The sequence below is a fragment of the Gigantopelta aegis genome, chromosome 13 (assembly GCF_016097555.1).
Source record: "Gigantopelta aegis isolate Gae_Host chromosome 13, Gae_host_genome, whole genome shotgun sequence".
Classification (NCBI taxonomy): Eukaryota; Metazoa; Mollusca; class Gastropoda; order Neomphalida; family Peltospiridae; genus Gigantopelta; species Gigantopelta aegis.
Window position 1 is genome coordinate 38,417,890 of NC_054711.1, and position 22,277 is coordinate 38,440,166.

The 22,277-nt window shown below is 35.2% G+C and overlaps 1 protein-coding gene across 2 annotated transcripts in view; it reads left to right on the plus strand.

Annotated features, from left to right (window-relative positions):
* Positions 1-12,732, plus strand: part of LOC121387038 — a 38,758-nt gene extending 26,026 nt beyond the window's left edge. For both annotated transcript variants that reach the window (XM_041518045.1, XM_041518046.1), the window contains exons 8-14: positions 1,842-1,968; positions 2,830-2,912; positions 4,355-4,512; positions 4,921-5,114; positions 5,629-5,760; positions 9,739-9,877; positions 11,203-12,732. In XM_041518045.1, the coding sequence (XP_041373979.1) occupies positions 1,842-1,968; positions 2,830-2,912; positions 4,355-4,512; positions 4,921-5,114; positions 5,629-5,760; positions 9,739-9,877; positions 11,203-11,409 (1,040 nt within the window). In that variant the 3' untranslated portion in view covers positions 11,410-12,732. The remainder of the gene's footprint in view (positions 1-1,841; positions 1,969-2,829; positions 2,913-4,354; positions 4,513-4,920; positions 5,115-5,628; positions 5,761-9,738; positions 9,878-11,202) is intronic.
* Positions 12,733-22,277: the final 9,545 nt, after the last annotated feature.

Genomic DNA, 22,277 nt, shown 5'->3' on the forward strand with positions numbered 1-22,277 from the left:
AGTAATTGTTACAGTTTACTTATTTGATGTTGGAAGTAATTGTTACAGTTTACTTATTTGATGTTGGAAGTAATAGTCACAGTTTACATTATTTGATGTTGGAAGTAATTGTTACAGTTTACTTCTTTGATGTTGGAAGTAATAGTCACAGTTTACATTATTTGATGTTGGAAGTAATAGTCACAGTTTACTTATTTGATGTTGGAAGTAATTGTTACAGTTTACTTATTTGATGTTGGAAGTAATTGTTACAGTTTACTTATTTGATGTTGGAAGTAATTGTTACAGTTTACTTATTTGATGTTGGAAGTAATAGTCACAGTTTACATTATTTGATGTTGGAAGTAATAGTCACACTTTACATTATTTGATGTTGGAAGTAATTGTTACAGTTTACTTATTTGATGTTGGAAGTAATAGTCACAGTTTACTTATTTGATGTTGGAAGTAATTGTTACAGTTTACTTATTTGATGTTGGAAGTAATTGTTACAGTTTACTTATTTGATGTTGGAAGTAATTGTTACAGTTTACTTATTTGATGTTGGAAGTAATTGTTACAGTTTACTTATTTGATGTTGGAAGTAATAGTCACAGTTTACATTATTTTATGTTGGAAGTAATAGTCACAGTTTACTTATTTGATGTTGGAAGTAATAGTCACAGTTTACATTATTTGATGTTGGAAGTAATAGTCACAGTTTACATTATTTGATGTTGGAAGTAATTGTTACAGTTTACTTATTTGATGTTGGAAGTAATAGTCACAGTTTACTTATTTGATGTTGGAAGTAATAGTCACAGTTTACTTATTTGATGTTGGAAGTAATTGTTACAGTTTACTTATTTGATGTTGGAAGTAATTGTTACAGTTTACTTATTTGATGTTGGAAGTAATAGTCACAGTTTACATTATTTGATTTTGGAAGTAATAGTTACAGTTTACTTATTTGATGTTGGAAGTAATAGTCACAGTTTACATTATTTGATGTTGGAAGTAATTGTTACAGTTTACTTATTTGATGTTGGAAGTAATTGTTACAGTTTACTTATTTGATGTTGGAAGTAATAGTCACAGTACATTATTTGATGTTGGAAGTAATTGTTACAGTTTACTTATTTGATGTTGGAAGTAATTGTTACAGTTTACTTATTTGATGTTGGAAGTAATAGTCACAGTTTACTTTATTTGATGTTGGAAGTAATTGTTACAGTTTACTTCTTTGATGTTGGAAGTAATAGTCACAGTTTACTTATTTGATGTTGGAAGTAATAGTCACAGTTTACATTATTTGATGTTGGAAGTAATTGTCACACTTTACATTATTTGTTGGTGGGTAATAAATGATGTACCACACATGTTTTCATTAGATAACATTTTTACGAAACTTGTGAACTCCCCATGGTATCTTGACCTCATTTTTGTTCAGCCAGATGTTAACATGAGGCGTTTACTTGTTTTTACGTCAAAATTATATCTAGCGAAAGCTTGTGTGTATTCTGCTTGTAAGGTAGTTGGCTTCTGAAAGTTAGTCAGTATTTGGTCTTGATTTTTTATATTTTTTATTTAAAAAAAAAAAATTGAGGCCTTGACATATACATACAGTAGAATCTTGTTGGGTCGAACTTGAAAGGGTTGAATACATCGCAATGCTTGAACCAAGAACGAAGTTCCAAGTTACACTTACACATTTTTGACTGAATGGTTAGGTCGAACTACCTGATGGGTCAAACACTTTCTCGAGCACTGATGGGGTCCGAGCCAACGGGATTCAACTGTATATGCATATTAAAGATGTACGTTCATGTGAATTTGTACATTATCGATTCTCTGTATTGCAGGCAGCTCAGATATGCTGTATTTAGTACAAGACCTGAACAACACACTAGAAACAATGTCGACCCTTGACCTCGTGAATGTGGATAAGCTGGTGCAGCACCTACGTATTGAGAATGTTCAGCTTAACCGGTGAGAATCATCTTTGATCTCAGGGGGTAGGATGTAGCCCAGTGGTAAAGCACTCGCTTGATGTGCGGTCGATTTGGGATCAATCCCCATCGGTGGGCAACATTGGGCTATTTCTTGTTCCAGCCAGTGTATCACGACTGGTATATCAATAGCCATGTTATGTGCCGTCCTGTCTGTGGGATGGTGCATATAAAAGATTCCTTGCTGCATTAGAAAAAATTTAGCGGGTTTCCTCTGATGACTACGAGTCAGAATTACTAAATATTTGAACTCCAGTAGACGATGATATATTAATCAGTGTGCTCTAGTGGTGTTGTTAAAACAAATTATTCATCTCGGCTAGATCCCACCCTCCCCGTTAGGATATTCATATTTACAAATTAAACTGAAATGCAGCATTTGACAACCTTTTTTTTTCACTAGCCATCGGGCATGGCGATAGTAGTTATGTACTAGCCCAACATTGAATATCACTTAGCCATTGGAGTGGGGCTACCATAATCTAGAAGCCCTGCTGATCTTTCAAACTAATATAGCTTTTCAAATTACTTTTATTTATTGCCCCCCCCCCCCCCCCCCCCCCCCCCCCATGGGTGGAATATTAAAGGTCTTAGTGTCTTGTGCTGTCTGTGGAAAAGTGGATATAAAAGATCTCTTGCTGCTAATGAAAACATTTAGAAGATTTCCGCTAATTCTATGTTATATAATTAAGAAATGTTTGACATCCAGTAGTTGTTGATTTAGAAATCAGTGTGCTCTAGTTGTGTTGTTAAACAAAACAAAACTTTCTTTGTGTATGTGTTGCTGAATACAATTATTTATTTGGTGACGTAATCATTTAACATTGTGTTTATTATTCAGGCGAATTAAAACGCTGAATCAACAGTTGAGGGAGAGGGAACGAATGGAACGTGAATCCAGCTCTCTTGGGGTGAATTTTGAATGTAAGTTTAAATATTTTACTTAAAAATTATAAAAACAAATGGAACGTTAATCCAGCTCTCTTGGGGTGAATTTTGAATGTAAGTTTAAATATTTTACTTAAAAATTATAAAATTATGAAAACAAATGGAATGTTAATCCAGCTCTCTTGGGGTAAATTTTGAATGTAAGTTTAAATATTTTACTTCAAAATTATAAAATTATAAAAACAATAGGGAACGTGAATCCAGCTCTCTTGGGGGTGAATTTTGAATGTAAGTTTAAATATTTTACTTCAAAATTATAAAATGATAAAAACTAATAAAACGTGAATCTTGAATGTAAGTTTAAATATTTTACTTCAAAATTATAAAATGATAAAAACAAATAGAACGTGAATCCAACCTTTGAGTGAATTTTGAATGTAAGTTTAAATATTTTACTTCAAAATTATAAAATTATAAAAACAAATGGAATGTGAATCTTGATTGTAAGTTTAAATATTTTACTGTAAAATTATAAAAACATGGAACTTGAATCTAACTCTTGGGTTGAATTTTGAATGTAAGTTTAAATATTCTACTTTAAAATGATAACAAATGGAACATGAATCCAACTTTCATGGGATGAATTTTGAATGTAATTTTAAATATTTTACTCTACATTATAAATAAAAACAATAACAAAACCAACACAAACAATGAAGAGATCGAACAGTGAGTATTGCGTTAAAGCTTTGTGTTTAGACTACAAGTCAAATGGGATGTCATTATGTAACACCGATCATGAGAAGAAGGTTAGAAACTGATTTTTGTGTATTTTCAGCTAAATAAGTTGTCTTTGTAATTATAAGAATTTGTTTTAAATTTTTTGTGTGTATTTATTGATGTATAGTGAAACCTGTTTAAACCGGATTATGCCAGGATTTTTTTCCAGGGTCCCATGTCTGATAGGATTGGGAAAATTAGCGTGAGTAAATCACACGTCATAATTTTTTCAGGCCATTGAATGATGCAGTACACCACTGTTGAATTAATCTATTGGAACACACATAATTAAATATTTATATATATTGGGAAGTTTTAGCATAAAAATGTGTAATTTTGAGTGCCACATTCTTTTGGGAAGGGGGCTATGTTTGGACTCACAAAATGCCTGTATAAATCTCTGCGGGGACCTAATATTTATCAGATTTAGATAAATGCGGCCATTATAGGGTCGCATTTTTTAATTTAAAAAATACGGGACCATGGAATTTGGCCACTTTTGACAGGATTCTGGTTTGTGCAGGGTCTGGTTTAGACAAGTATCACCATATAACAGTCACAATCTTTGTATAAAATTGCTTTGATATGATATGCGTGCGATATAATATAAACAAAATGTGACTACCCGACATCTGAATTTCAATAAAAGAGCACAGAAATGATGAACCGTTATTGTGTGTACTGTGTTGTTGATCCAGTGCTGAACCTGCAGACGGACAACGTATCTCTGAACCGGCAGCTGCGCGAGAAGCACGAGGCGGTGACGCGCTTCATGGCGCTGGTCGACGAGTTGCAGCACGAGAAGGACCAGGTGAAAGAAGAACGACAGCAACTCATCATGATCCTAGACGAGAAGGTCAGTGTCGTCTGTCTGTCAGTGTCATCTGTCTGTCTCTCTCTTTCTCTCTCTGAGAAGGACAGGTGAAACAAGAATGACAGCAACTCATCATGATCCTAGACGAGACGGTCATTGTTGTCTGTCTCTCTCTCTCTCTCTCTTTGTCTGTCTGTGTGTGTCTCTCTCTCTCTCTCTCTGTCTGTCTCTGTCTCTCTGAGAGAAGGACCAGGTGAAAGAAGAACGACAGCAACTCATGATCCTAGATGAGACGGTCAGTGTCATCTGTCTGTCTGTCTGTCTCTCTCTCTCTCTCTCTCTCTCTCTCTCTCTCTCTCTCTCTCTCTCTCTCTCTCTCTCTCTCTCAAATAACCATCATTTAAAATAGGCTGAGGTGTGTTTATCAAACATTCCTTTCCTTTTCTGCAGAACAAAGACAAGTTGAAGCTTCGCGAGGAATGCATGCAGGAGAGTTCCAAACTGGAGAGACAGCTCGACCTGATGAAGAAACAGAATGACGGAAACCTCTTGAAACTGAAGGCGGCCCAGCAGGAAAACAACATCTTAGACCTGGCTCTCAAGCAGAGAGACCATGAGATCTCCCGGCTTGAACAACTTGTACAGTAAGATGTTGTATCACAGAAAAATAGATTTTATAAAATGTACAGTAAGATGTTGTATCACAGAAAAATAGATTTTATAAAATGTACAGTAAGATGTTGTATCACAGAAAAATAGATTTTATAAAATGTACAGTAAGATGTTGTATCACAGAAAAATAGATTTTATAAAATGTACAGTAAGATGTTGTATCACAGAAAAATAGATTTTGTAAAACTCGTACAACATCTTACCAAAATGACTGCACTGATATTAGTCATAATTCTTGTGTTTAAATTTGAAAAATCCAAAATGGACGACTTCCTAAATAAAAATTACTAACTTCCGCAAATGTGTATAACGAACTACTGCTATAATGAACCGATGTGTCTGGTCCCTTACAGTTTGTTGTAAGAATACTTTACTGTAATGGAAAAATCACATAATTTTTAAAACTTTTTCAATGATGAGAGTAAAATCCTTTGTCGGTTTTTAAAATCCTGTGTTTAGTTTGTGTGTGTGTGTTTTTGACTGCAGAACTCTGAAGGATGGAGTAGAGGGAATCCTGGGCAGTCTGGATGCCAACTGCAACATCAAAGGGCCACGGTCAGCTGCCAGTGACACGTTTAATCTGCAGAGGATGCTGGTCATGCTTGATAGAAGTGCAAGGTACATTCTTTAACTCTTTAGGGGTCAATGTAGGGTTAATGTACATTCTTTAGCTCTTTAGGGGTCAGTGTAGGGTTAATGTACATTCTTTAGCTCTTTAGGGGTCAATGTAGGGTTAATGTACATTCTTTAGCTCTTTAGGGGTCAGTGTAGGGTTAATGTACATTCTTTAGCTCTTTAGGGGTCAGTGTAGGGTTAATGTACATTCTTCAACTCTTTAGGGGTCAGTGTAGGGTTAATGTACATTCTTCAACTCTTTAGGGGTCATTGTAGGGTTAAAGTGCATTCTTCAACTCTTTAGGAGTCAGTGTAGGGTTAAAGTGCATTCTTCAACTCTTTAGGGGTCAGTGTAGGGTTAAAGTGCATTCTTCAACTCTTTAGTGTTAATGTGCATTCTTCAACTCTTTAGGGGTCAATGTAGGGTTAATGTACATTCTTTAGCTCTTTAGGGGACAATGTAGGGTTAATGTACATTCTTGAACTCTTTAGGGGTCAGTGTAGGGTTAATGTACATTCTTTAGCTCTTTAGGGGTCAGTGTAGGGTTAATGTACATTCTTTAGCTCTTTAGAGGTCAGTGTAGGGTTAAAGTGCATTCTTCAACTCTTTAGGGTTAATGTGCATTCTTTAACTCTTTAGGGGTCAGTGTAGGGTTAATGTACATTCTTTAGCTCTTTAGGGGTCAGTGTAGGGTTAATGTACATTCTTTAGCTCTTTAGGGGTCAGTGTAGGGTTAATGTACATTCTTTAGCTCTTTAGAGGTCAGTGTAGGGTTAAAGTGCATTCTTCAACTCTTTAGGGTTAATGTGCATTCTTTAACTCTTTAGGGGTCAGTGTAGGGTTAATGTACATTCTTTAGCTCTTTAGGGGTCAGTGTAGGGTTAATGTACATTCTTTAGCTCTTTAGGGGTCAATGTAGGGTTAATGTACATTCTATAACTCTTTAGTGGTCAATGTAAGATTAATGTACATTCTTTAACTCTTTAGGGTAATGTAGGGTTAATGTACATTTTTTAGCTCTTTAGGGGTCGATGTACATTCTTTAACTCTTTAAGGGTCATTGTAGGCTTAATGCACATTTAATTCTTAAGGGGTCAATGTAGGGTTAATGTAGATTATTTAATTCTTTTGGGGTCAATGTAGGGTTAATGTACATTATTTATTTCTTTAGAGGTTAATGTACATTCTTTAACTCTTTAGGGCTCAATAATAGGCTTAAAGGGACACGCCCTAGTTGTTAACCATTACGCCGCTGTTTTTCGCTATTAAACCCATTTTTTCACAAATAAAATTGCACTTTACTTACCGTTTATTATTTAGAATATACATTTCCATTCACCTGAAGTGTTTTTTGGTAATCCTGGTAATCCAGGTGTTTGTAATACCACAAAATTCATTTTTCGTATTTCATAAAATGCCACGGGCCTCTGAGAAAAAAACGTTGAGCAGACAAGGTCTAATCTATTTTTAGAGGGGATATTCCCATTTCAATGTCACAGACGTTGGTATACCACGTGACCGTTATCATTTTGGTTCGGTTTGTTTTCTCGTGCACGGTTCGAGCAATCAACATCCGATTTGTTGTCGTTTGCTTGTTGTTCATTTGTGAGATTTTTCTTCACAGTTCGTGAACATTTTCAGTAACAATAAAGTTCAGACAAGTAAGTATCTCAATACAAAACGTTACAAACCCTTAAAACCAATAAGTCTTACGATATAAGTCTTACAACCAGGACAGAACAGTTGGAACATGTCCAGGAGGGGTGAAAGGAACGCACCCCAAGTCTGTGCGCACTCTGTGAAATTTGTCGTGACGTAGGCATTGTTGTGCTTTGAGCGACATCTACCAGTGACATCAGAATACTAACTTTCAAAATTATTTCAAGTAATTGAGACATGGGGATTCCCATGGTATTTATCGATATAAAACCTGCTTTTTCACTCCATTTGATAAAAACGTGATCCAAGTGTGTTACAGGTTTGTAGATTAACCAAATTATAATTTATTTTCGCTGGATGGAACTAGGGCTTGCGGATTTAATGTACATTCTTCAATTATTTTTGGGCTTACTGTACATTCTTTAACTCTTCAGGGGTAATGTATGGTTTAATGTACTTTAACCCTACATTGATCCCTAGAGAGCTAAAGAATGTACATTAACCCTACATTGACCCCTAAAGAGTCAAAAACTGTACTTTAACTCATTATAGGTCGATGTAGGGTTAATGTACATTCCTTAACTCTTTAGTGGTCAATGTAGGGTTAATGTACATTGTTTAGCTGCTGTCTAGGGGTCAGTGTAGGGTTAATGTACATTCTTTAGCTGTTTAGGGATCAGTGTAGGGTTAAAGTACATTCTTTAACTCTTAAGGGGTCAATGTAGGGTTAATGTACATTGTTTAGCTCTCAAGGGGTCAATGTAAGGTTAATGTACATTGTTTAGCTCTGTAGGGGTCAATGTAGGGTTATTGTACATTCTTTAGCGCTTAAGGGGTTAATGTACATTCTTTAGCTCTTATGGGGTCAGTGTAGAGTTATAAGGTACATTTTTTTAGCTCTTTAGGGATCAGTGTAGGGTGAATGTACATTCTTTAGCTCCTTAGAGGTCAATGTAGGGTGAATGTACATTCTTTAGCTCTTTAGGGTTCAATGTACGGTTAATGTACATTCTTTAAGTCTTTAGGGGTCAATGTAGGTTTAAAGTACATTCTTTAATTCTTTAGGGATTAAAGTACATTCTTTAATTCTTTAGGGGTCAATGTAGGGTTAAAAGTAAAAAATTTAATTCTTTAGGGGTCAATGTAGGGTTAATGTACATTCTTCAATTCTTTTGGGGTCAATGTAGGGTTAATGTACATTCTTCAACTCTTTTGGGGTCAGTGTAGGGTTAATGTACATTCTTTTAACTCTTTTGAGGTCAATGTAGGGTTAATGTACATTCTTCAACTCTTTTGGGGTCAATGTAGGGTTAATGTGCATTCTTTTACTCTTTTGGGGTCAATGTAGGGTTAATGTGCATTCTTTTAACTCTTTTGGGGTCAATGTAGGGTTAATGTGCATTCTTTAACTCTTTTGGGGTCAATGTAGGGGTTAATGTGCATTCTTCAACTCTTTTGGGGTCAATGTAGGGTTAATGTGCATTCTTCAACTCTTTTGGGGTCAATGTAGGGTTAATGTGCATTCTTCAACTCTTTTGGGGTCAATGTAGGGTTAATGTGCATTCTTGAACTCTTTTGGGGTCAATGTAGGGTTAATGTGCATTCTTGAACTCTTTTGGGGTCAATGTAGGGTTAATGTGCATTCTTGAACTCTTTTGGGGTCAATGTAGGGTTAATGTGCATTCTTTTAACTCTTTTGGGGTCAATGTAGGGTTAATGTACATTCTTTAACTCTTTTGGGGTCAATGTAGGGTTAATGTACATTCTTTAACTCTTTTGGGGTCAATGTAGGGTTAATGTGCATTCTTTAACTCTTTTGGGGTCAATGTAGGGTTAATGTGCATTCTTTAACTCTTTTGGGGTCAATGTACAGGCTTTAGAGGCAGGACGTAGCCCAGTGGTAAAGTGCTCGCTTCATGTACGGTCGGTTTGGGATTGATCCCCGTTGGTGGACCCATTGGGTTATTTGTTGTTCTAGCCAGTGCACCACGACTGGTATATCAAAGGCCGTGGTATATACTACCCTGTCTGTGGGATGGTGTATATAAAATATCCCTTGCTGCTAATCGAAAAGAGTAGCGCGTAAAGTGGCGACAGCGGGTTTCCTCCCTCAATATCTTGAAAAATTAAAATATTTCCTTCCTTTCTTTAAGGCTTTATTTATACAATATAGTCTATATTCTTTAACTCTTTAAGAGTTAATAAAAGAAAGAAAAAAAAGCATTTTGTGTTAGATTTTAAACTAAAAGAATAAAAAAAAAAAAAAATGTTTTTGGTGCTATTTGTATTTATTTCAATTTAATTTTTATTTATTTTCTCAGTCCTGTTAAAAGTATTATGTCCGACCCTGGCCAGCAAACAACCGTCGACAAGAAGAAGAAAAATGTGCCGGTTTCTAGCCTGACAAGTAGTGCACTACAGAAACTCCAGCAGGGTATTGCCATGACAACAGGGACAGTGGTATAATGTTTTTATTATTGAATTTTCATTGAGTGTGCATTCATCATTTCAACTTATTTTCATGCTTATATTCAATTAAGGTTCAAGCACTCTGGCCTGGGCACACACTTCAGCTATCTGGGCTGTCTGTCCAGGACAGTGGGTTAGTTGTTAATTGTTAGTGGTTAGTGAGAGAGAAGAGGATGTAGTGTTGAAAGAGCTTATTTAAAGAAATTCGGTCATAGGATTGAACCACCTCGGCGGATCCATTGGTTTTTCTTTCCCGACCAGCCAGTGCTCCATAAGTGATTTATCAAAGTCTGTGTTATGTACTGTCCTGTCTTTGGAAAAGTACACATACCTGCTGGCAAAAACTGGAAATGGCCAGCTAAACCTGAAGAAATATTTTTTACTCAACAAATTTGTCAGAAAATTTAAGCAACCCTTCACTGTAAACCACTGTGGTCATTTTCGGTTTCAAGGTTTCTAACTGTCCAGAAAAGCTTCAGTTTGGAGTTGCATGTATGCAAGACATTAGTGTGTTCTTTAAGGCTTACTGCAAACTATTAACCTTTTGCAAGAATCAGGGTTTATATCTTCAATTCCTAGAAGATGGTAAGACAAATTGATTCAATTCACAGATTCAAATTTCGGACAAAACATTACTTACAATATTTAAAAATTAAAGGGTTAATGACAAGTTTGGTCAAAGACATACTCTCCTGTAACCAAACTTCAGTTTTACAACAGAAAGTTCGAAATACATGATATCTGTGAGCTGACGTACTTTATTAGTCATGGGAAATATGTAACGTGTGTCATGGTAACGCGAGTAACGCTGATTATGCAAGATCTTGCCTATACATGGAACAAAAATTAATTCCCTTTCTACATTATCTGATAGACTGTTTAGTTGTTTAGGTATTAATTCATTCCTGTCATTTATAGTTATTTTGAAGAGTGTTATTGTCGTTTCTGGCACTTTCCTTTTTGTGTAACGCGAGTCGCGTTATAATTAGATGTAATTAAAACATTAATTAGGTAATCATGTTAGTTTTTGTTGATATCATTTAATTCCTTATACAAATAGGTTCATGCATACAATAGTTGGAACTTAAAATATATAACTGTAGCAGATATACCAAGATATAGTTTGAAACGTGGGCCAAAAATATAATGCTAGTCACGTGGAAATGCCCAGCAGTAGGTTGTTAAACCCGGTGGGATGGAACATATCCACGATGGCCAGAAATGTAGACAGGTCGTCGATAAAATGTTAGATACACCTGTTTGTGTTCAAGAGAAAAAAAGTCGGGGATCCATTTTGTTTGTTTTTTAAACCACAGGGGAGAAGTCTGATGCAGACAGATGTTGAGAATGTCGACGCCAAGATCGAGCAAGACGTCCGATCGGACGTCTCAACAGTGTCGTCATTTTCTACATCGACAACAGTGGACGACCGTGCATTCCAAGAGGGGATAGCGGCACTAGATGCCAATATTGCTAAAGTTCAGTTGGCACTTCAAAGAACAAAAAAGAAATTTCAACACTGAACAATTATTCGATGATGAAAAAATATATAGAATGGTATTTCTAACTGAAATTCCCACACACGCATCAGCTATTGGTAACATTTGTCGATGTCTGTTTATGTTGTTTTTCAAACATTATGAATGCCTTCAGAGTAAAATTACACCCCAAACTCTCAAATTATTAGATATTAAATTTTCTGTTCAGTCTAATTTAATATTAGTGGTTAAGCCTTATATTAATGTTTGTCTATATCTGTTTATTTTGTTGTTAAAATACCGTATCCATGTAAATGCTTTTAAATTACATCCTCCTCTGCCAAAAAGAAAAAGGACAAAAAAAGACAAAAAAAGAGGTTAAAATGCATTTAGAGTTCCAGAATTATTTTGTCTGGAGATGATAAAAGGCTCTTTTAATAACTACTTAAAAATAACATGCTTTACTGATTTATTTAGTGTGTAACATTTAATTTGTTATATTTAAAAAAAACCCTTTAATTCCAAACTAATATTATTTTATCTAACCTTTGTTTAATATATTTACCAATATTACAAGTACCAATACTTAAAAAAACGCAACATTTTGACTGCATGAGGTTTATATTCATTTGTAATTTGAAATTTAAATTCAAATCATTTTAATGCATTCATTAATTCATTAATAAATGAAAATGGTTTCAGATAGTTTAGAATTTTAACATAACATGATGGAATTATTTATGATCAAAGCTTCAGTTTCCTTCTTTTTTTCTTTCTTTTATTTTTAGATACGTGTTACTTAGTGTTTAAGCTGGACCCAAAACATTATTAACAATGTTGTGAAGTTTGTCAGAAAATCGGTAACAAAATTCAAGTTTCAGTTAGTAAAACAAAAATATAAATAAAATTAAGACCGTTTAAAGAAATCAAATTAATATTTCAGTTGAGCCAAACAGAATTGAACAAAATTAAAGCTCTTAAAAGAATTTAATTGTTCCGAATTTCAAATTAGTGTTTTGCTGATTAAGTGTGAAATATATTTGTCAAATTGAGTTTTAATATTTGACAAATGATGGTTTGAACCATAGTTAAGGGGAATTCTCACTGTGTGATTTGTAAAAACGATTTGTAGCAATCAATTTATAGTATAATACTTTCTTTTCTCTCTCTCTTTTTTTTAATATGCCCATCTATTATTGGTCGTATTATGGTATGGCGTTGTCTGTCAGTCCGTCTGTACGTATGTCAGTTAACTTTTTCTTGTCTGGATCATATCTTGCATACAGATGCATACAGGACCATCAAACTTCACGTGTAGGAACAATTTGGGATGGCGGTGTGTCACATACTATTACGAGGTCACTGTGACCTACTTTTCACAGTCTACTGCACATAACAGTAAATCCTTGTCCGGACCATATCTTGCAGATGCATACAGGACCATCAAACCTCGCATGTAGGAACAATTTTAGGATGGTGGTGTGTCGCGTACTATTACGAGGTCACTGTGACCTATTTTTCACGGTCTACTGCACATAACAGTAAATCTGTTTCCAGACCATATCTTGCATACAAATGCATACAAGACCATCAAACCACATATAGGAACAACTTGGGATATGGTGGTTGGTCCAAAACAAACTGTTCATCCCATTGCAAACATTTCACATAATTAGACTTGAATCATACCCGTAAAATATTCATTAATATAGATATGGTTTTCCATCAAACTCCTGATGGTTATATCATGTATCTCACCAGTACTCGTTGTTTTTTCTGTTGAAGAGGCTCTGTTTGTTGCCGTGCTGAGGTGTCATAAAACATTCATTCATTCATTCTGTTTGTTGTAAAGTCTCTTTGAAGGTGCAGACAAAATATTTTTATCCTGTACCACAAGTCGTTACTAGAAATCACACAGTAAGAAAGAGCCTTTATAATTTATAACACAAAAACATGTTAATAGTTTTCACTTTGATGGGAAAACTGAATTCGTTATTTTTATGACTTTAAGGCTGTTAAGGTAGCATGGTGCTTTAAGAATATCATCTAGTTTGATATATATTTTTTATATATGTTTGCTAAATGCAAATGCTATAAATCAACATTCCATATTCCATGATATAATTAACATGCGTTTCTGTTTAGCATGTTAATAGTTATATTACGTTTGTGCTGTTATGTCTACTCTGTTAGTATGTATGTGTATGGGTTTATCTAAACAACGAAAATGTCCCAAGAAGGAGGGGGGGGGGGTATCCACAGAAAGAGGGGTGGGTGTCTGTGTGTGTCTGTGGCAGCATTTTTTAAATTTCGTGTCGGCAGTAATGCTGATGTAGAAGCAGAAATAAAATATTAGCAAATAAATGTTTTAAAGGCACAACTTCAGCAAAGCTCAAAATGTTGCGGGAGAAGGAGACAACTATACATGTACCTTCGAAATAACCAACACGCTTTTTTATAATCCCTTTTTACAAGCAGCTTTATGCTTCTATCTCATTGCCATCTTTGAGCAGAGTACAACTATTCAAAGGTCAGAAATTAGTATCTTCTGCATCACCATTTAAGACGAGCAATGTTATTATTATTATGTCCTGGTTGAGTACAAATTGTATGAACAACCAAAGGTCTCAAAACAGCGGCCAGCAAAAATAGCAGCCTGCAAAAAAAAACACGAAAATAAGTCAATTTTTTTGTGTCTCGAGTCTTAAAAAAACACCGGTCTTGAGCATCGGGCAACTATTCTAGAACCTCTGGTCAAACACTATCTGTATGTTCATTTGTGTGTGTGTGTTTTTGGTCAGTTTCTCATTTATTTAGCTGCCACATATTATATTATCAGCAGTTGGTTGTGTTGCAGGGTTCGAACTTGACGATGGCACAGATGGCAATTGCCGTCGTTGAGATTGGTAGAGATCATCACTGATAACACTTTAGTGCTGTCGGTAAAGCTCCTCAACAATGGCAGAAATGTATACACCTACATAATATGCCATTATTTAAAATTTTTACATTTGAAATATGTCTACATACAGCAAAATAACCTTTCAGTCATGTTAATTTGTTGCAAATGTCACTTAAAATTTGTTTGCCATAGGCAGGCTTAAAATTGCTGTCGGTGGACTGTTTCACCCATAGCAATGCATTCAAAAATTGCCATACGAAACAAATTCTTAAGTTTGAGCCCTGGTGTTGGGTTAGTTTTAGTGTTATTTGTTGTTTTCGCAATTGTAGAAATTGCCGAGTTATTTTTTGCAATGAGTTTGTCTGATGTTTAGTTCAGTTTCAAGGCCTGTGATTATGACACTTTAAGAATCTAAACTCAAAGCTTTAATGACATGTACACAGTTTCTGTGGAGTTGCCATGGCGTTAAAGTCTCAGACTAGAGTCTTGAGTTCAGACTCTAAAACATTTAATGCTTGTCACACACCTACCGATTAACGCCGCCTCGACTGTCGAATTGGCTCTAGTCTGAAAATGTGCTCCTGCACACACCAGCTGATGCGACAGTCTAATCGCTGCAAAACTGGAGATTAGATACGACTGTCTCATCTTTGCCCAGCACACACCAGCTGATGCGACAGTCTAATCGCTGCAAAACTGGAGATTAGATACGACTGTCTCATCTTTGCCCAGCACACACCAGCTGATGCGACAGTCTAATCGCTGCAAAACTGGAGATTAGATACGACTGGCTCATCTTTGTCCAGCACACACCTACCGATTAACGCTGACGCGACAGTCAAGTCGGTGTTAATCGGTATGTGTGTGACAAGCATTACAAGAATGGATCCTGAAGCTTGTTTCACGAGCACTGTGATCTGGAATGGTTACGTACAGTGGTTTCCTAATACACGGTAGTTGTATTTTCAGTTTACTTTTCTTTTTTCAAACTGGATTTTGCTTTAATGTTCCAAGCGTTTATCTTTTATAAATAACATCATATGTGTTGTAAAATGTATATATAACATAGAGTATTATTTTTGTTCATGTATGTATTTTACAAAAAAATACTTCCTTTTGTAACCAATTTACTGAAATTTGTGTGAAATGTGAAGTTGTCGGGCCTGCAAACATTTAATATTCAGGGCCCCATTTTGCGAAACGATCTTAGCGCTAAAATCACCTGAAGTGCAGAAGGTAGTTGGGCTCTTAAGATGATCTTAGCGCTAAAATTGCTTTGTAAAACTGGTCCCAGGTGTATGGACAAAATACATGTACAATAACAAAAGTCTTGCACAGTTGAACTTGTAGTGCATAGGGACTGACTCACTTTACAGTTGGTTTGTGTATACATGTATTGTACATTTCATTTCAACTTATTTGTCGTGCTTATATCCAATTAAGGTTCAAGAACACTGTCCTGGGCACACACCTCAGCTATCTGTTCAGAACAGTGGGTTAGTTGTTAGTTGGTTAGTGGTTAGTGAGAAAGAAGGTGCAGTGGCCTTGCACCTACCCATTGAGCCCTTAAGAACTCGCTCTGGGTTGGAGCCGGTACAGGGCTGCGAACCCTGTATCTACCAGCCTTAACCATGACGCCACCAAGGCCGGTATTGTACAAATGTGTAGCCACTTTGAAAAGATGAGGGCCTGTGCTTATAAACTTTTAGAGAGAGAGTATTTATATGTAATGCTATACCACTAAGGTTTCGGGCAAAAACGTTTTTAGAATCTTGTGCGAGACGTAGCTCAATGGTAAAGTGCTCACTTGATGTGTGGTCGGTTTGGGATCGATCCCTGTCAGTGGGCCCATTGGGCTATTTCTCGCTCCAGCCAGTGCACCATGACTGGTACATCAACGGCTGTGGTATGTGCTATCCTGTCTATGGGATGATGCATATAAAAGATCCCTTGCTGCTAATTGAAAAGAGGAGCTCACGAAGTGGCGACATCAGGTTTTCTCTCTCAATATCTGGGTGGTCCTTAACTGTATGTCCGATGCCATATAACTGTGAATACAATGTGTTGAGTGTGTCGTTAAATAAAACATTTCCTTCCTTCCTTCAATCTCTTATGACATCACACACATGCAATTTGTTTGGCTTTAATATAACATTGTTAAAAACTTAAATGTACACTGTCTTACAACAAAAGTTTTATAAGCACAAGGCTTAGCTAACATTTCAGGGACATTTCCGTCGTATACAGCTAATCTCTCGATTCACGTCACATGTTCTGATGAAAATGAAAACAAATCTAAATGATGTTCGATTCTCATTTTGTATTTAGCAGGGGTGGGAATTCCCCTTGGATCAGCTGTTTTCCTCTCATGGAACATTGCGTTTCCTCGCATTTTAATCATCCTTTCCTCCAAAATGTGTCGGATGGCACAGATTTTAACCTAGGATTTCAAGAATTTCCAGGACCCCTGTAGATTTCCTCTTTTTTTTTACAGTTCACCAATTCCCATCCCTGATTTAGCTTGTGGAGATACATTAAACATAGCATTTACTTATTGGTTGATTTAAAGGTAGGGTGCTACACAGCAGTCGATCTACTAAAATGATCCAACAAAATGTTGCTTGAAAATAATATACAATTTCTACTTTACACGTATTTTATTCAAGTCATGTTGTGTTTAGTGTTTATTTTGAACATGTTTTTTAATGGTAGATTTGTTTATTCACATTTTTTCTTGCTTTTCGTTGTTCCTTATTTTGTCCATGGTTTCTAATGAGAAAATGATCAAAGTTTTGTTCATTACGCTGACATCGAATTTTACAAAATAAATAAATATGGCTTCATTCATTGGGCAATGTTTGTAAAATGGTTCAGGGATTGAAATATTGTTGTCCCAATCAATTTTTGCCGGTCAACATCCTCAGGGGCCGGGAGCTTTTTTTGTCTATCGTCCATATATATATATATATATATCTATAGAGGTTATTACCAGAGTGTTTTTCGGTATAGTCAGTATCATATATTAGGAATAAAAATTGTATTATGTGAGCATCTGGCGAGCATAATACATTATTTTTATTCCTAATATATGATATTGATGATACCGAAATACACACGGGTAGTAATCTCTTTATCATATAAGCTCAAGCTTAATGCAACTTTAATTCCAGTCCGCCATTACTAGATATTCAAATGACGTAAGAATATGTGGCGTGGTGTATTTTTGAATGGAAATGACGTCAAACTTGAATGACGTCATTTTGGATGTCCTTACATCAAAACAAACTAGGGCTTAACGTTTTTTTGTTTTCTGAATGCTGGACAGCTTTCAGTGTCAAACTGCCATTGAAATGTTTTGATTCAATCATGGAGTGTCACACAAGTACATTTGCTTAAATGTCAATAAACCTAGTGCCGAGACCTCGGCTAATTTGCATCTAATTTGCAAAGTTATCAAATTCTTAAAGTATGTGATCTTAAAAATATCACATACTTCAATTGCACTGAAAATGTAAGATATTATATGATAAATATATATATATATATATATATCAAAATATATGTATAATTTAGTAAAATTAATATAAATGATTATAAACCACAGCATTTATTAACAAAACACCGGTGTCACTATATAATTATACCTGGTCCAGCATGTTTTCATTCGGACCAGCAGAATTTGTAACTGGAATATACAGGCAGTAATTTCAGCCAATTTGGACCCCTGCAGTTTATGGTAGCAAGTGTCAGCTGAATTGGATCGTACACGCAGGGTATATTTCAAGTCAAATGACTTGGACTTGAGTACATGTAGATCATTTGCAGTGTAATTCTGCCGTTAAGTTGTGCTGCCGAGTTGTTAAAAGTTTTAATTTTAATTTTATTATATGTTTATCATATTTACTTACATGACTTTATTGGCGAGGAATTACACCCACAAAAAAAAAAAAAAAAATCAAAATGTTAACATAATTTTGTTTCCAATTTATGTACATGGTGATAAATAATAATAATAATAATAATAATGTCTTTTTATTTTCTTCATATAATTGCGTTTTCCTTTTTGTATATTATGCATGTTATATATTTACCTATTTTGTATTCCTGTTTACATATTAATGTACATATAGCTGAATATTTGTGTGTTGGGGTTGGGAAGATACTGATTAGTCCCCTACCAGTCTAACTGGAGGGGACTTGGAACATAACGTTTTGTCTCCGTCTTTGTCTGTTCATCCGTCTGTCCCACCTATAGTTTTTCATTTAAAAAAAATAAAATTACAATGTCTTAAGATATTGAGCTGAAATTTTGTTTATAGCTTTATCATGTACCGTTATGTTCATGGGGGTTTTACCCATTTTTGACAGAGTTTTTGAACTTAAGAGATTTGTTTTAATGACCCTTTTTTGGCAATGTCTCAAGATACAGAGCTGAAATTTTCTGTATATCTTTATCATTTATTGTTCCAGATAAAGTTTGACTTTCACAGAAATTTTCCCATTTTTTTTCACAGAGTTATGTCCCTTAAACTTAGAAAATACTAAAATGTGTTGGTCCTGGTAGGGGACATGTATTGCTTTAGCAGTACTCTCAGAATGCTTGTTAATTTTAAACAAGTGTTGGTGGAGTTTTTGTTCTAATAATTATTACAAGATGTTTGTGAGTTTACGAGTGGTTCGTCAGAACTGTCAACATGTTTTTAATGATTGTATAAAGTATATGGTACTTCATTTTATGACCTCTGCTGAAATCAACATTCCTGCTCTTCCGAAAAAAAACACAAGGAAGTTTTTGTTTTTGTTTAACAACACCACTAGAGCACAAATTTATTAATCATCAGCTGTTGGATGTCGAACATTTAGTAATTTTGACATATAGTCTTAGAGAGGAAACCTGCTACATTTTTCCATTAGTAGCAAGGGATCTTTTATATGCACCATCCCAGACAGGATAGCACATACCACAGCCTTTGACATACCAGTTGTCGGTGGGCCCATTGGGCTATTTATCTTTCCAGTCAGTGGACCACAAAGGCTGTGGTATGTGCTGTGGTATGTGCCATCCTGTCTGTGTGATGGTGCATATAAAAGATCCCTTGCTACTACTGTAAAAATGTAGTGCGTTTCCTCTCTAAGACTATACATCAAAACAATTACAAAATGTTTGACATCCAATAGCCGATGATTAATAAATCAGTGTGCTCTAGTGGTGTTATTAAACAAAACAAACTTTTAACTTTTATATTAGATTTAGTTTTTTTTGCACAGCATTTTCTTAGCTGTATACATTTTCTTAATTTCTTAATTTCTAACTGTGGGATTGTCTGCTAGTAATCTATGACTTGTCAGTGACTGTTAACTTGAGAGGTCATTACAATATCAGACACTGTTCTTGTTGGCATCGCTGTGTAATTCTTTGTGTGTCGGTGACTGTTAACTTGAGATCTTTACAATATTGTACACTGTTCTTGTTGGCATCGCTGTGTAATTCTTTGTGTGTCGATGACTGTTAACTTGAGATCTTTACAATATTGTACACTGTTGTTGTTGGCATCGCTGTGTAATTTGTTGTGTGTCAGTGTGTAACTAGTCTTCCAATTTTCAGACCTCACAGTGAAACAAAACATGGAGGGGAGTGATTAAGTGCTCTCCTAACTTGGATTATAGGGAGCCATTAAAATTTTTTTTTTATTTTTTTATTTTTTTAAATGTTTGTGTGTTGGTTGGTTAAATTTGTAGCCATATTTTTGTAATAGGTTTTATTTTAATTTTTGTGACAATATTATTTTTTCATGAATATATCAAGCTACTAGGGCAATACAAAATATAATTTTTATGTACACTTTTACAAAAATCGGTTGATTTGTGGTCTTAGAATTGTCAATTCTGTGCATCATCATTTTTTTTTTTTTTTACCATTAATATTTTAAACAGGGCAATAATCATTACCCCCCCCTCCCCCATTGAACTGCAAATTTGTAGTTCAGTGGAGTAATTCTTGTGATACAGAAAATTTGTTGTACAAAGGTTATTTTTTACCCATGTAAATGTTTTATTTTGTGTTGATTTTATATACGATCTTGGATCTTTATGACCAGTGTTTAGTGCTATGTGTTTAACTTGTAGAACGATGTAGATGTTCGTTAGACCAGTTGTATAGTTACAGTAAAAGGGTTAGGATTTTAAGGTGCACTTTCAAAGTTGCAAGTGTCATACAGCTATGTCACTGTTTTTATAACTAAAATTAATTGATCCTACACATTCTTTACATAATTAACTGAATATATCAAAATTATAACGTGCTGCCATTCAGAATAAACAGTGGTTTCTACAAGAATCATTGGCAAAAATCTAAAGTTTGTTTGGTAATTCTGACATATAGTCAATAGAGGAAACCCACAATTTTTTTTGGTAATGCAGCAAGGGATCTTTTCTATGCACTTTCCCACAAACAGAAAAGCACATACCACGGCCTTTGAGCAGTTGTGGTGCACTGGTTGGAATGAGAAAACCCCCAATCAGTTGAATAGATCCACTGAGGTGGTTCGATCCTGTGGCGCAACCACCTCATGTGAGCACTCAGCTGACTGACTACATTAAAGTAGAGAGACTTTTTTTTTGGATAGGAATATGCAATTCAGATTCAAATTGTGACATCGTACATTAACCTGTTTGTCACCCTGATTGGAATTAACCATAAATACAAATTTAATTATAATATATGAGATTGCCCCTTTAACAAAATCCTTGGCTAAAAGTTTTAACAATCCTCATTTGAAAGAGTAACAGTTACATTTAATCTTGGGTTAAGAACCAACTTGAGGTGGTCTTTTAACAACAGGTGACTGCTTAATACATTATTGCTTTGTAATGACATATCAGGCATATCATTGTTTATTTTCAACTTTTTTCTTCGTTTTTGTGCATAAAAATGTTTCGGAAGAAGACTCAATTTAACATGAAATGCTTAAAAAGTTACCTACATCTAAGTATGGTAGGGAGTTTTCGTTTGTTTAAAGATCTGTTCAGTCATGAGAGATAGTTTTTTTTAGTCCCCTACCAGTCCAACTGGAGGGGACTATAGGTTTCATCTCCATCCGTCTGTCTGTCTGTCTGTCTGTCCGTCCGTCCGTCCGTCCATCTTTCCGTCCCACATATTTTCTGGATGTTTTTTTTTGCAGAAGGCTTTGAGATATTCAGCTGAAATTTTGTGTATAGTTTCACCATGTATTGTTACAAATCAAGTTTGACTTTCATGACGATTTACCCTTTTTTTTTTTAACTTATGGCCCTTGAACTTAGGAGATGTGAAAATTTGTTTTCTGGACTTTTTTTTTTAGAAGACCTTCAGATATTGAGCTGAAATTTTGTGTGCAAGTTATCACATACTGTTACAGATCAAGTTTAACTTTCACGGCGATTTACCCATTTGTAACGGGAGTTTTGGCCCTTGAACTTAGGAGATGTAAAAATTAGTTTTCCAGATTTTTGCAATGCCTGGAGATATCAAGATGAACTTTTTTTATATAGCTTTATCATTTGGGGTGTCGTTAAACATTCATTCATTCATTCATTTATCATTTGTATATAACTTTACAGATGAAGTTTCGTGGTGATTTACCTACTTTTCAGAGTTATGGCCCTTGAATTTAGGAGATATGAAAAATTGTTGGGCCCAGTAGTGGACATGTATTGCTTTAGCAGTATTCTTAAAATGCTTGTTTTTTTTTTTTGTTTTTTTTAAAGATTCAGATTTATTTTAACAGTAGGATACTTTGTAGGATTGTAAAAGGCTGACATTTTGAATAGATCTAAATGGACTGGCCTCAGTGGTGTCGTGGTTAGGCCATCGGTCTACAGGCTGGTAGGTACTGGGTTCGGATCCCAGTCGAGGCATGGGATTTTTAATCCAAATACCGACTCCAAACCCCGAGTGAGTGCTCTGCAAGGCTCAGTGAGTAGGTGTAAACCACTTACACTGACCAGTGATCCATAACTGGTTCAACAAAGG